The 15,921-nt window shown below is 35.4% G+C and overlaps 1 protein-coding gene across 1 annotated transcript; it reads left to right on the forward strand.

The window, feature by feature from the left end:
- The first annotated feature begins 14,757 nt into the window (after positions 1 to 14,757).
- LOC150074846 (caspase-1-like) lies at positions 14,758 to 15,707 on the forward strand. The gene has a single exon (XM_090389470.1). The coding sequence runs from the start codon at positions 14,814 to 14,816 to the stop codon at positions 15,705 to 15,707; it is 894 nt and encodes a 297-aa protein (XP_090245596.1). The 5' UTR covers positions 14,758 to 14,813.
- The last annotated feature ends 214 nt before the right edge of the window (positions 15,708 to 15,921 follow it).

Genomic DNA, 15,921 nt, shown 5'->3' on the forward strand with positions numbered 1-15,921 from the left:
ATAATGGTTAGATAAAACATTTGCCAAATATATCTTGAAGACGAAACAACATTATATTTATAAATATTTTGATTTATGCTTTGTGAATATTTTATTAATTGGTTCTCTGTGTATGTTTCATATTTTAAGAAGTTGATGTTTAAACAGCTTTAAAAGTATGTATGACCTTTTCTTAAACATATCAAAAAATCAAATTACGTCTTCAGTATAAATATATGAATTGTATTTAAATTTTGGGATATTTTACCTGTAAATGTATAAAAAGGACTGCAAAAAAAAAACTCATCAAAAAAATAAATAAACATAGGTACCACTAAATTGAACATCAACTTTTTATTGTTGAGTAATAAGAATATCACACTTCCGAAGTGTGTACAAGTGAAAGCAATTTTAAGGTTCAGTTATTTATTCTAAGGAGTACAAACATGTTTAAATAATTTGCAGTTGCATCTATTAAAATATTAAATTTTTTACAAGACATGAAAAAAAATGTAGTTTAAATTTAAGATTTATATTTGTTTAGAACTGAAGCCATAAGTTTTCTTGTGTTTCTGCTGCCTTATGGCAGTTGATAATTTTGGTATGATGTGGTGATGTTTTTTTTTGTTTTCTGTTCTACTGTAATACATTTCAGGCATTCTTGTAGAGCACCTATAACTGAAACATTGCATGCATATTGTTTAAAGATAGAAGTTACTCATGAAGTTATTTAATATCTTATAGAAAATCGGAATTCTTTCACTGGCTTAATGGTAGTTACTGTATTGTTGTAAGATACTTAATCTTAAAATATAATGTTCAAGTGCCTTAAATACTGATGCCATATATTAAAATAAGAAGGGAGCTTTAAATTAATGGATTCGGGTTATGAAATGAAATATGCCATATGTTATTGTGTTATATATATATATATGTGTGTGTGTTTTCATTTACATGTTTATTAACCATGTTTGTTTCCGAAATTGTTCCATAGTTGACAACTTTTTTTTGCTTTTTCTGTATGATTTTTGGAAATTATTCCATTTACAGATAGTTTTCTTTTATTTTGGATTTGAATATTTTAAATGGTTGTATATATGTTGTATGTGTGTGTGTGTGTGTGTGTGTGTATATATATATATATATATATATATATATTATGGGAGGATTAATGTGGACCTATCTGATATAATGATTTTACCACTTCTCACTCAGGGAAGGCTGGGTTTGAATTTGAATCCCAAATCCTTATTCTGAGCTGTAATTAGCTGATCTTATGTGTCATTTGTAAGGCAAGTTTCCACTGTGAGTTATTCATTTTCAGCCTGCACAGTATGGTGTCAAGTACTAACATGCTGTATAAATCATAATAGCAGCAACAACAACCTATCCTATATCACCATTCTTCTGTTTCTTGGTGATTCCCTTCTACTTCTCTCTCTTTCTGGGTAACTCGGAAATTTTTTTTTTAGCTGGTGCAGCATAAGCCTCAGGCTTCCTTGCACTATATGGCTAGTAATAATAATAATACTCTGGAATGAAAAATTCTTCCATTTCATTCTTGGTTGGAGAGATTCAAAAGCAGTTTGCAGCACTTCAAATGGATCATATTTTGGACATTACTACAATAGAAGATAGCATTGATACAAAATTTTGAAATAATCTTGAAAGTATTTACTCAGTATTTTTGATCATGTTTCACTTTGAAAAATTATGAACATCTGCTTTTCTGTCATTATCAGTAGGCAGAATACATTCTTAATTTTGCCCTTCTTCATCCCATTGTTTCCTTTTTGTTGCATTGCTGTTGATCATTTCCATTCTTATTCCTACTTGAACCAATTTCGATGACTTAAATAACAAAAAACTTAAATTGCAATCAGTGCCATAAATACAAAAAATCATTCCTGCTACATAAATAATTGGTTGTTAGCCCATATTCAGGTCTGGATGCTGAACTAAACAATAAATTTGTCAAATAAATCAGTGTTTCAGTTTTAAAAAAACAAAAAACTTTTTTTTTTTTTTTTTTTCGTTATTCTATAAACCATGTACTTTTCCATGAACTTTTGAGGCAGATTTCCTGAATAATGCAGAGTGAGCTACTTCCACTTCCCTCCATGTTTACAAAAACATGTTACATGTTTATTTCTCTTTTGTAAAGATTTACCTTTTAATGTCCATCAATTAATGCTACTTACCAATCTACAAAAATTTCTAAAATATATATATATATATATATATATATATGTGTGCAATTCAAAAAAATAGTTCTAGTTCTAGTTAATTGTTATTATTATAAAGATAAGAATAATGTGACATTTAAAAAAAAATTAGATTTTTGTTTCAGTTTGACTCATAGAAACTAAAATATTTGATTTTATTGGTTTTGATTTTCATAATAATGCTGTAAATGGTAATTTTTTAGTATAGATATATATTACGTCATCAACACAATGCCAGTTGGTGCAAATAAAATTTTTGAAATAAGCATATTACAAAACTAATTAATGTAATTTACCTTATTCAGAGATTGCAAATGTTATCACTAAGAAATTTTAGTAATGGATGTCATCGTTTTTAAAAGCAGATTTATTAATATAAATGACACATTGCATGTGACTTTAATCCCACCCTTAGTCATTTTTGCAAACATAACAAAAAGGTGGCCTTACTTATTGATAGCACTATCAATTTGATATCTTGTATAAATATTTTGGATACTTTTATCATAAATTCTTTATCAAGAATAGCTGTGCTCACTGTGACGCTCATATGAATAATTAGAGATGAAGTATTTTTTGTCTCCATTATTTAATATTCCTGAATATTTGGAGGAGATATACATTTTTATTAAAGTTCATATCTGCATTGAATTGTGGGTCTTGTTTTTTTGCATAGCCTTTTGTTATGCAAATAAAACAGACATGTAAAATAGTTTGTACAAGTGTTTTTACATGATAAGCCATTGTACATTTTTATGTAGTTTTACACCAATTTAACACATGTATATTTTATTATTATGATTTTTATCCCTGGGTGTTGGAAGTGGAAAACTAGTATAATTCATTTTTGTGAGTGTATGATAATATAAAGGGATTTTTCATCTTGTAATTGGAAGATGAGGAGATTTAATTAGGGTTCTGTAAACAAAAGCACTGTGTATATACACAGTTGTCAAAAATACTGTAATATGTTGATGGTGCATGTGGTGAACTTATTCAGTTCCAGGGCACTTTCCCTCAGGCCACATGGAAACTGATGCATTAAACACTTTGAAATAATTGTAATAGACACCTGCCATACCCTTGTTCATCTTCATGTGAACAAGCACTGCCTTCTTAAAATGTATTACTTGGATTTTCCATTAAAAATAATTCTTAAAATTCATTGTGAACATTGTTGCTTATACAGTAATGTTTTAATTCTTTGCATATTATGTCCTGAACTCAGAATGCAACTTGGTTTTAAAATCCTACAGATTAAATTGTGTTTATAGCCACAAGCAAGCAAACAAATTATAAAAGGAAAATATTTATATCCTGTTCAGCTTTACAATTCATATCCCATCCTGCTAAAAGTATACAGACTTGCATTTGGCGAACAAATTTTAAAGATATGGCTCCACCTTTAGCCCCAATGATAGCAGTGATCTACATGGAATATTTTTGACCATCGGTAAATTGTTGCATGTCATTTTCCTCAGGCAAAGTTTTTGCATTGCTTGCTATATGTGATGGGTAATATCATGCAATATGGATTGTCCAATATGTCAGTATACACTTGTCATTGATGATTTTTCCCACTAATGGTCTAGGTGGTTAAACCATGAGAATCCACCAAACCAGAACCCACACCTACGTAACTTGTCACAACATGTTGTTCCAAGAGTGGACTAGGCACTGCTTCAAACATCTGGTGTTCCTTGATATGAAGTGAGACTTGTGAGCAGCAACTGAGCCATAAAAATTCACATTGTTTAATTGCTGCAGCCCATGGATGCACTTATGGACATCTTGGAGCTCAAAGTGGAGACCTTAGGAACTGTTAAATTCAAAACTAAATAGGGGACTGTGACAGAAAAATGGAATTTGGATGTAATGTTCAGGTGCAGCCTTAAAGGAGGACTGACTTGCCCTGTTCTCTGTTAGCCATCTCACAGCCAAAAAATTCCATTTTTAAGAGGATTTTACAACACATTACTGAGGACACAGTTCTGAGAAAATGTCACTTGCTTCAATTTCACTGCTTTCATCAGGAACAGGGATATATATATATATATATATATATTTTTTTTTATTTTTTTTATTTTTTTTTTTGTTTAGTCTGCCACATGAACTTGTATCATCCTCCTCCTTCCATCTTATAACCAATATGTTCATTTAACTACATTTGGCTGTTGCTTGTAGCAACAAATTGTATGGTGTGGCAGTCAGCAATTAAATCTCTCTTTGAAAATGTAAGCTGCTTATTTGCCTTGCTTCTCTACTGTTGCCTACATGCTTGTAAACTTGTGGCATTCACTGGAAAATTATTCTTGAATCATTTAACATTTCACTTAAATGGTCCTTTTCTTTTTTTCCTTGATAATAAAGTGTAAATCAGTAGAGTACTTGTTAAATTAAAGTGAAGCATCAAATAATTATCTGCATGCTTCTCGAAGAAAATCTTAAAATAAAACTTAAATGTAGTCATGTGAGCAAAGAATATTCTCTGAAAGATTATTACGTTGAGAATGTGAAATAATTAACTTGTTGATTTTATGTAACAATTTTTGTAATCTAATTTAGAATTTTTTAGTTTTTAATTTTTTTAGAATGTAATTTAACATTCTATAATGTTGTATTACATTATAGAACGTTAAATTACATTCTAAATACAACTTAACAGAACACAGAAGGATAAGACAGATTTAGAAGTTTCGAAGTTAGGTATAACCTTCTCAACTGCTCCTTTGTTACCTATGTCAACTAAATAATAAATAATGCTCACAAGAAATTGGCACGGCATTCATAAAATGGCTTGTTTCTTAAACAACTCAAATCTGAACAAAACTTTATTTACTGCATTTGAATTGCCCCATTTAGAATTTGCATACTCAGTCTGATTCCTACACTCAATAACAAATTGGGAAAAATACAGATCTGAATGGTCAAACACCTGTTTTGCTGTGATGGAATTCAGAATTATTACAATAACATATCTCTGAATATAATTTGAAACTATTATTTATAAGAAAGTGCACCCAAGGATTAAAACTGCTATACAAGATCAACAACCATTGTTTGAATACTTTGTGGAATGCAGTCTGAAAGTACTTGCTCAATGTGCACTAGAAACCTGATCTGACGGACTTTGAAAATGATTGTTGGACACCAGTTGAAGAGGCAGTATTACGGAAACTACCAGTATTGTGGGCTGTTCATGGAGTGCTGTAGTTAAGGTGGGCAATTACTGGACAGCAGTAATTCGTAGAGGCTTATGCTGCACCGACCAAAAAAAATTTCTGGTTTACCCTGAGAGAGAAGTAGAAAGGAGTCGCAAAGAAAGAGAAGGATGATATCCATCTCAGTGTCCCAAGCCCATACTCACCAAATGTGAGACCCTGGGGGTTATGGTCATGGTAAACTTACTGTCCACCTTGTGCAAGCCAAAAGATAAAAAACAGAATGGCTGACCATAGACTTTAATGAGCAGACAACCAGCAGTGTTTCCAAGACCATGATCCAACAAACTCTCTGTGTGAGCTTTTGCATTAGGTGCCCAGTTCAGGTACCCATGCTTACATGCACACATCACCAGTGGTGCCTAAAGTTTGCATCTGAAGGGCATTGTTCTACCATTGACAACCGGAGCAGACTGGGAGCTTTTTTTCCCTAACGGGCTCTGGTACAACCAGCTCCATGCATGATTGGCCCAAATTAAAAAAATTATGCACATATATATGTATAATAATTATAATATATATAATTTGATTTGCACATAAAATTTACATTAATAATATTATAATCAAAAAAAGTATTTGAACTAAATATCAAAACAAAGGGGGGGCCCCACCTGGTTCACCCAGTGACCGTTGTTATTATTTGGTTTTTAGGAGCATTAGCAACTAAGGCCACATTGCTCCAGGGATATGTGGTGGTCATTCCCTGACCGTTCCACATCCTCCGTATTTGGTGGTCACTGGCTCGAACCACCGTCTAATCAAGAAGGGTGTGCTACGCACTGCTGCTCCTACCCACCCGGCATGGACGTGCCCTAGTGACCATTATGGCTAGTCCACCACTGTTGAAGAACTGGGAAAAAGTAGCTTTTTTCAAAGAATCAGTTCTTTTCCTGTTGCTGTGTGGGTCGTAAATTGGAGAGTACAGCAATAAACTGCAAAAAGAAGTCAGTCCAATGTCGTAGTCCAGTAGAAAAGGAGGGTAGCAGTCTATGATGTTTTCATGGGAATCTCTTGAAGCCCTCATACTCCTAGGCACCACACTGAATGCTGAAACTACCTATCAATTGTGGGTAATCAGGTACCCTTCATGATTACTGTCTTCCCAGATAGGACAAATTATTCCAACTGGATAATGTGACCTATCATGTTGCCGATATTGTTTGAGAATAGTGCACCAAACGCAAAAGTGACTTACAATTGCTACATTGTTCACCAAACTTGCTGGTTGTTAATCCTCTAAAACTTTCCCAAACTTTTTTGATCACAGACCCCTTTTGTCTTCAGATGATAACCACAGATCCTCACATCCTAGCTCACTTAAATATGGGATGTCCAGATGATAGGTATCCAAAATTAAAAATTCAGAATTGATTTATTATATGCTTACAATCCACCTTTTTCAGACTGACAAAACAACTGAATAATAACCTGTCACTATTTGAGTATATAAAATCGTACCTCATAGGCTACTACTAGTGTTAAGAATTTTTTCGTCTCACAAAGTTCTTTAAAGTTTGGAGTGATTGTGGACAACAATTCTCATGTCAGATGTGACATGCAGTTTGTAACAATATTTAGATTTTATTTAACAAAATAAGTGAATTCCAAAGTTGCCCTTACAGAAATTATCCATGGATACCCCTGGGAACTTTGTGGATCCCTTGAGATCCACAGCACAGTTTGAGAACAACTGCTCTAGAACATCTCGGGAATTGCATGGCTTAACAGATCAGCCATTTTGAACCACCACAGCCTCTTGCAGATTTATGCAATCCTGACGACATGGTAGAACGTACATTCAGAGGCCTTGTAGAGTTGCCTCTGTGTGATGGCAAGAGGAGGAAATACCCTTAAGTGTTTTGGGTGGATACTATATATGTATATATGAAATGATGGAATATAAAAGATGGATGTAAAGAGAGTATGCAATTAGACTTTCAAGTGGAAACCAGCAATAGAAGAATGTAATAAACAAGAATGTAATAAGAAAATATGCATAATTGAAGATAAATAGAGTTAAATTTGGAAATAACACCCGGATCAGGTAGAACAAATTTGTAATAAAAAACTAATACAGTCGAACTTCGTTATAACAAGCACTGAAATAACGAGATCACGGCTGTAACGAGCAAAAAACCATAATGATTTTAATTTACGCATATTCTCATGCAATCGTTCACAGTTATAACAAGTGTACTACACAGATATACCAAAGAAATTTTGGTAACTATGCAAACGTTCTTAATTGCTCTGGTAGTCGGAAAAACCCAATTCTTCGAATAGACGAAAATGAAAAGGGCGACTTGGCTTTATGACCACTTGGATCGGATTAACTGCCGGTTTATGACCTTGTCCTCTGGGGCCTTGTAGAGTTGTTCCAGAGGAGGGGGGACTATACAATACTGAGCTGGATATCATCATTCTTCTCTTTCTTGGTGATTCCCTTGTACTTCTCTCTCTCTCAGGGTAATTCAGAATTTTTTTTTTAGCTGGTGCAGCATAAGCCTCAGGCTTCCTTACACCATATAGCTAATAATAATAATAATAATACTGCATTGGCATTCTGTATGTCGCATTACCCTATTTACAGATCGCCTTGTATTCACTAAACCATAAATTTATTTCGGGACTTCGAACTTCAAATGCATTTCGAGAGTTCTAAGAACGGTGAATGGATTTCTTGACTTCTAAGAACTTTGTATGCATTGTATTTCGGGACTTCTAAGAACTTTGTATGCATTGTATTTCGGGACTTCTAAGAACTTTGTATGCATTGTATTTCGGGACTTTTAAGAATGTATGCATTGCAGGGCATCTAAGAACTTTGTATGCAGATCACTATCATTCTTAAAGTAAAATCAGTTAGAAATGAACCCTTCCTTCGGAAACATGTGTATTAACAAAAGAAAGTGTCTCTCGAATCGCGAAAAAGTGGAAAATATTCGTGAGTTAGAATGTGGTGAAAAAAATGTTGAAGTGTGTAAAATGTTTTCTTTGTCCTCTTCAAGTGCATCGAAATAGGACTTTTATAATTTGACACCTGACAATACATTTAAATTCAAAGGGGGAAAATGTGTTGGTGGAAAAAAATCAAAAGCTTGCATAACGGTACTTATATGCGCAAATATGACAGGAACTGATAAAAAAAAACTTTGTTATCGGAAAATTGTTAAAACCTTGGTGTTTCAAAAACGTAAAGGAACTTCTTGTGGATTACACAGCAAAAAAAAAAAAAGCTTGGATGACTTCGGCTATTTTTTGGCAATACGTAAATGATTGGAATAAGGAGCTGTTCAAAAAGAAGAAAAATATTTTATTGTTAGTTGATAACTGTTGCACATCCCCAGATTCAAAATTTGTCCAACATTGAGCTAGTGTTTCTGCCTCCCAATGCGACATCAATTTTACAACCAATGGGCATTGTTATTGCTCTTATATTATTTTTCCCTGATTGGGGATTCCACCTCGTGACTGCTATTGCTATCAAGTACACAGGGTAGTTGTTATGTCTGGTGTTACTGTTGGTCGAGGAACTCTCTGACAATCCTACAGATGTTCATGATTGCGACTTCCTGGAGTTCCTTGTAGATGTTTGCTGGGAGATCTATTGCTGCTAGACTGTTATGTAGGGTCTTTGGCACCATACCTGTGGTTGACACGATGATCGAGATGGTCGTTACTTCTTGCATATGCCATATCTCTTTGATCTCCTGTCTTAAGTTCATGTACTTCCTGATTTTTTCCCAATGGGTTTTCTGCAGGTTGCTAGTGCTGGGTACCGCTATATCAATCAGATAGGCAGCCTTTCCTTCTTGTCCACACGGGTTATGTCCGGTCTGTTGTGCAGGATTGTCCTACCCATTATTATGGCGCGATCCCAGTACAGCTTGTGGGTTGGGGTCTCTAGTACTACATGAGGTTCATACTTGTACTACGGTACACTTTATTATTATTGTTATCCACTGGTGAAAGGAAGCCTGAAGCTTATGCTGCTCCAGCCAAAAAAAAAAAAAAATCATTAGGTACCCTGAGAGAGAGAGAGTCAGCAGGAAATCATCAAGAAAGAGGAAACTGATATCCAGCTTAGGACCCTGGGTGTGCCAAGCCCATACTCACCAGATGTGAGCTCCTGGAGTTATTAAGTGTATGGTTTTAAAATTGCAGACAAATAAATTGTGTTTAATGTTAACTGTATTGTACTTTATACAAGCATATCAATACAAATAATATGTAGGTATATACTTATATTATTTTTTTCTCTGTAATATATCTTTTGTTTTTTGAATCTATCTTTTTATCAAGTTATTGAGAATTTTAAAAAATAATAGGTAGATTTAACTCATCACTGATATAAAGTGTTCATTGTTTAATATCCCCAGGGGTTTCCCCATATCCGCTATCACGGATATGGCGAGTAACGGTTATAACGAAATCTGTCAGTCCCTTGATTCTCTTTATAACCAAGTTCAACCTTGATTCTCTTTATAACCAAGTTCGACTGTACTTGAGTAATCAGTTGTAGAGATTATTATAATTATCCATCAAGCAACATTGTGTTTCATATAGGTTAAGAAGATAAGTATATACTTCAAAGATTCAAATTTACTTTCACTTTTATAGTACCATTGTTTGCCTATCATTTTGCATTCCTTTACTCAGCTTTCTAAAACGCTTTAACTTCTTTGTATTACTAGAATGTATCAAGTAAGGAGATGCCAGTAGCATTCAAGCCTCATAAGTCATGAATAAAAAGTAAACCAGTTATTTGTTATTTGTTTTTTTTAGGAGCATTAGCAACTAAGGCCATATTGCTCCGGGGATATGCTGTGGTCATTCCCTGACCTTTCCGCATCCTCCGTATTTGGTGGTCACGGGCTCGAAGCCCGTCTAATCAAGAAGCGTGTACTACGCACTGCTGCTCCTGGCTACGGAGGCGCCAAGTAAACCAGTACATAACTAGCAACAAAAGAAGAGTTTGCCTTATAATAAGTGTTCTGAGTTGTTACAGTATAACATTTCACTGTAAGGGCCACATTTATTCAAAAAGCCTTCAGTTTCTCTTACAGATGTAAGTAACTGCTCAGTATTGAAGGGGTTTTCAAAATTTTGCCCCTGAAATATTGGTACATTTTACAACAATTAAATATTTAAAGATATTAAAAACATTTTGGAATTCAATAGTACATTGTCAAGGCTACTACTCAGGATTTCTAAGAGGTACAAACTAAAGGTTATAATGATATATGCAACCCCGGGGGCTCACATCTGGTGAGTATGGGCTTGGCATACCCAGGGTGCTGAGCTGGATATCATCATTCTTCTCTTTCTTGGTGATTCCCTTCTTCTCTCTCTCTCTCTCTCTCTCTCTCTCTCTCTCTCTCTCTCTCTCTCTCTCTCTCAGGGTTACTCGGGAACTTTCTTTTTTTTTACTGGTGCAGCATAAGCCTCAGGCTTCCTTGCATCATATGGATATGAATAATAATAATAATAATCTATTTCATTGGTTGGATAATTAGTGCATAAGTTGGCTGGCTATGCGTATTTTTATTTAGTGTTCGAATTCTGTGATATGACGTCCATTGTTATTGTTAGCCTTGTGACGTTCCGACGTGATGGAACTCAGTGAATGGTCTCTTATGTTGTTGATTTTCGTCTCGTTCATAGTGATATTTCACGCATTTCGGATCTTGTGCTGTCAAGGGAACGGCTCTAAATTTGTATCAGTTCGCATTTCTTCAAAATAACTTTACAAGATGTCGTGGATTAGAACTTTTACAACAGGTAGTGTAATCGGTATTCTTTCCCAGGTGTTTCTGGCACTTAAGTGACATGACACTACAGTAGCTTTGAAAAAATAAAAGTAAACACCTTTTTGAATTTATTACTGATTTTTTTTATTGGTTTCTGTTTATTTGGTGTTTTTAGCCAATGTTAAATCTTATATAATGTAAGATAATAGACCTAAGCGAAGCATTACAATACCGCTCTAAAAAGTTATTGTGTTAAACCAAATAACCCACGCATGTGCAAAGCAATGATTTGGAACTTTGAAGTGCCTACTGGTGGCTAAGCTGAGCCGCAGCAAAACTCTTCAGTTCATATTTCTTTATTTTTTAGAAGCATTAGCAACTAAGGCCATATTTCTCTAGGGATATGCGGTGGTCATTCCCTGACCTTTCCGCATCCTCCGTATTTGGTGGCTCACCAGCTCGAACCCCGGTCTAATCAAAAAGCGTGTGCTACGTACTGCTGCTCCTCTGCCCACCTGGCTACGAAGGCGTCCTTCATTTCATAGCCTTGAGTACTTTTGTTAGTTTTTATCCAAAACGACAAGATCGTTTTGGATAAAAACGATCTTGTCGTTTAAAAAAAGCTTTGCAGCAATCATAATCATACAACGGTAAACTTCAAATTAAACAATTAGGTAAACCTCTATACGATTTAAACATTGGGGCCAAGCTATTCTGGTGCTACAAAATTAAATCAGCTGCCGTCACTACTGTTCCTGTTAATGCTTAGTTACAAATTTATCTTACGTGAGGAGGATGATTACTGTCCACAAGAGACATTAACATAACTAGTAAGAATGAAAAAGTAATTGATGTTGAGTTGTTCTTAAAAGTCAAATATTGCTTAACTTATTTAACTTTCAAAAAATGTATGCTATCTAGGGAAGCATTAGCAGCAGTAAATGATACAAGAAATTAAGGTTATACAACAACAGGGAAAAAAAAAATGTCCATTCCCTCTAACAGTCTGTGTTCAACCTACCCACTAATGCAACACCAGATGGAAGTTTGCCTTCAACTAGCAGCTAGTTGATGGTTGGAACTTCAATTGGCGATTCTAATTATTTTGCTGTCTATTTAAGACACTTTGCTAGAGCTCCTCCCTATAGGTTTTTTTCATCTGTCGATAGAGAATCTGGTTATTTATTACATCAGAGTAGGTAAGCAGTTCGTGGTCGTCAAAAAATACGCTGTCCTGTCATTACTATCCGTTGATAGTCACGTCCTAGCCAAGCACCCGATGTCAGACAATTATAAATATGCTTGAAAGGTCTTTGAAGAGACAATAGAACGATTGTGAGGGCAAGGTGCTGCGATCAAGAGAGATACTAAAGATCGTTAGGTCGACGGTTCGTGATATGACTTCCAATGGAAGTGGAATGGTTTTTTGTCCAGCAAACAGAAAATCGACCACAACACGTGCAATTTACAGATCTAGTCGCTGATGCTCCTAAAACCTTATAGCAACAACATGATAAGGATTGACACTTTCATCCAGTCCAGTCCACAAACCACTAATCACACTTCCAAGCTTGGTATAAGGCACGCTGTTGGACTGCAGACCAATTGAAGGCTTGCTTTGGACTGGTGAATCCTGGTACGTGATCTGACGGTCCTGGAGTTCCAGAAAAAGTTTACTGGAAGGAGCGTGATGGTTTGAGGCTGTATTTCGTGGTTTGGCTTGGGGCATTAGTTATTGAATAAAAACCATGGATGCAGAGGTCTAAAAGCTATCGAGAATAATGCGTTTACCTCCGTTGTGTGAAAATCCACGCCTGTATAAACAGAACACTCCAAGTTCTACTGGCCCTCGTGCGTAACCCAGTTGGTATAATCCCCCCCCCCCTCCTCACACTGGGAAAACACCTGAGATCAAATCCCTTCAATGACGGGATTTTTTTTTGGTCTTTTTTACAATGTGGCTGAGTTAGTCGGCCTCAGACAAGATTAGCATAGTTTTTTCCCTCCCGGAAGCTCGGGTTTTTTGTACAGCAAAGAAAATCGATCACAGAACACGCAGTTTACAGACATACGCCACGATATGGCCTAATTGCTGATGTGCCTAAAGCCCTACAACAACCATGTCATACTACTCAACTTGTAACACACTGCTTTCGAGACAGGAGTGTTGAAAAGTTAAGATTGGCCAGTCGAGAGCGCTGACAAAAAAAACCAAACTATTATATTTAGACCACCCGAATAATTAAATTCATCTGCTGAGCTGTCTTATGTCTGTTAATTGCCTGTATTCTATGGTCGATTTGTCTGTTTGCTGGAAGAATAACCCCATTTCTGGGTAAAAAACCTTGCTTTCTACGCCTGAGACCGACTAACTCAGCCACGGTGTGAAATTAAAAAGCCCATTAAAATTCCTCGCATCATCGACGGGATTCGAACCCGGACCTTTTCCACCCGGCGTGGGGAGGACGGTGACGATACCACTGTGCTACCCTCGCAGACTGGAGAACGCTGACTTCAATCCTGTACAGAATCTCTGGGATAAATTGGATTGTCTGGTGTGTATGAGGAGCCTAAAAATAGAAATGAACTGGTACCGCTTTGAAACCGAATAGAGGAAAATGCCGAAGGGTGGAAAAAAGGCCCGGGTTAGAATCCCATCGATGACTCGAGGAACTTTAGTGGGCTTTTTTTTACTCTGCACCTGAGTTAGTCGGTCTCAGGCGTAGATAGCAAGGTCCCCCCCCCCCCAGAAACTGGGTTTTTTCGTCCGGCAAACAGGCAAGTCGACCAGAGAACACATGCAATTTACACCCAAAATAAATATGAGTAGATGTAATCATTTACAAGGACCCTAATATCATAATTTGGTTTGACTTACCCCACGATCCAGCTCTGCTCTTTCCTTAGAGGCCTTTCATTTAAGAGATAAATAAGATTAATTGTTGCAATACTGTTCTAACTCATTACACATATATGAAACAAAACAAACAGAATTTCCAAATAAGATATCCTGATTTTTGTCAAATTGCAGTATAAAAATTTTGAAAACAAATTGCCAATACCAAATGCCTTTTTTCACATGGTGTACAATTCAGTTGGCCAATCAATGGTTTGAACTATGAGAGGAAATACCCGAGCTACATTTTTTAAGCAAAAATTTGGATACTTTTTTTTTTTTTTTTCTTGTAATGGAAGGAATTTGGAAGAATTGTATAGTCTTTGTCTTTAATGAAGAAATAAAATCTTAAAAGCTGCCCAATAATTTATTATTGGGTGAGATAAAGAGATCTCGATTTACCACTTCCAAAAATCAGAAGCCAGTGCATATTTACCTTGGATACAAAAATGGTAAAAAATGCAATGCCTTGTCTGTTGTGAAATAATCTAAAAATTGTAGCAAAAGCTGTATGAAAGTCGATATAAAAGTGGAAGGTTTGTAAGCACTACGTTTAAACTTTGCTTTCGCAATTGATTCTTTTGAATTCTTTCATAATTTCTTTTACTTTTAGGGATTGACTGGAAAGCTTTGACATCACTGGTGGCGCTGCTTGTAATAAGGATTTCATTTGTGTGGTGGTTGTGTTTTCGTTTACGCTTTATTTAATTTAAAATTTATGTGACAAGAAAAGCTTAATGTCATGAAAGGTACAGTGATGAGTCTTACTCAGGAGGAACTTTCGTATTACTGTAGCTCTAAGATTGTTTCTGCCAACATTGAGATGTCACTTCTGTCAGATAGCGATAGTTATAATATGAATCACATTCGTCGTAGTAGATGCATAATTTTCAATAACAAAAATTTTGACGTGGGTGATGTTACATGCAGAAGAGGAACTGAAATTGATGTTCAGAATCTTAAGGAATGTTTTGAACTTTTGTATTTTGATATAGATGAATACAAAGACTGTACAGTGGATGAAATTTTTAAAATTTTAAATGAAGCAGGTAAAGAAGATCATAGTGATAGAGATTGTTTTGTGTGTTGTTTTTTAACACATGGCGATCTTGGTACTCTCTATGCAACAGATAATAAATTTTCTGCAGATTTAATATTCAAGCCATTCTTGGAAGATGCGTGCCCAACGTTAGTTGGCAAACCGAAAATTTTCTTCATTCAAGCATGTCAGGGTGAGATGTTGGACCACGGAGTCGAGCTGGTTCCTAATGACACAGAATATATTCGTATTGAAGAGCAAAATTCATATGTCGAAAAGCAAAGTGCGTCGCTTGTTTATAGACATTTTTCGGTTCCGGACTTCCTTATTGGTTATGCGACTGTGCCAGGGTTTGCTTCTTTTAGAAATTCAACTAGCGGCTCGTGGTTTATTCAAGTTTTATGTAACCAGTTAAAAAACTACAGCCAAAGTAAAGACCTTTTAAGTATCCTTACAATTGTTAATCAGAAGGTTGCATATGATTATATTTCTAATGTGCGGAATGAACCCATTAAACATGGGAAAAAACAGATGCCGTGTACAACAACAACACTGACTAAAATGTTATATTTTCGTCGAAGTGTAAGTTTTCCTTAAAAATCTTATCAGCTTTTAATTATAAAATGTAATTTTGGAAAAAGCTTGTTCATGTTATGTAATAAAACTCAACAGCGGAGTATTGAAAATGTTCAGGTCAGATTGTGATTTATTTTAGTCCAAACGAAACTGGCAGTAAACTCACCCTAGCCAAGTGATATGCGTTAACGACAGCATTGCTTATCCAAAACTACTTACCATTTCCAGAATACAA

Source organism: Mastigoproctus giganteus, unplaced genomic scaffold (assembly GCF_048544385.1).
Source record: "Mastigoproctus giganteus isolate SK-2022 unplaced genomic scaffold, ASM4854438v1 scaffold_52, whole genome shotgun sequence".
In the NCBI taxonomy this organism is placed as follows: Eukaryota; Metazoa; Arthropoda; class Arachnida; order Uropygi; family Thelyphonidae; genus Mastigoproctus; species Mastigoproctus giganteus.

Coding starts and splice junctions, on each gene's coding strand:
- LOC150074846 (XM_090389470.1), top strand. CDS start 14,814: ATGAAAGGTACAGTGATGAGTCTTACTCAGGAGGAACTTTCGTATTAC.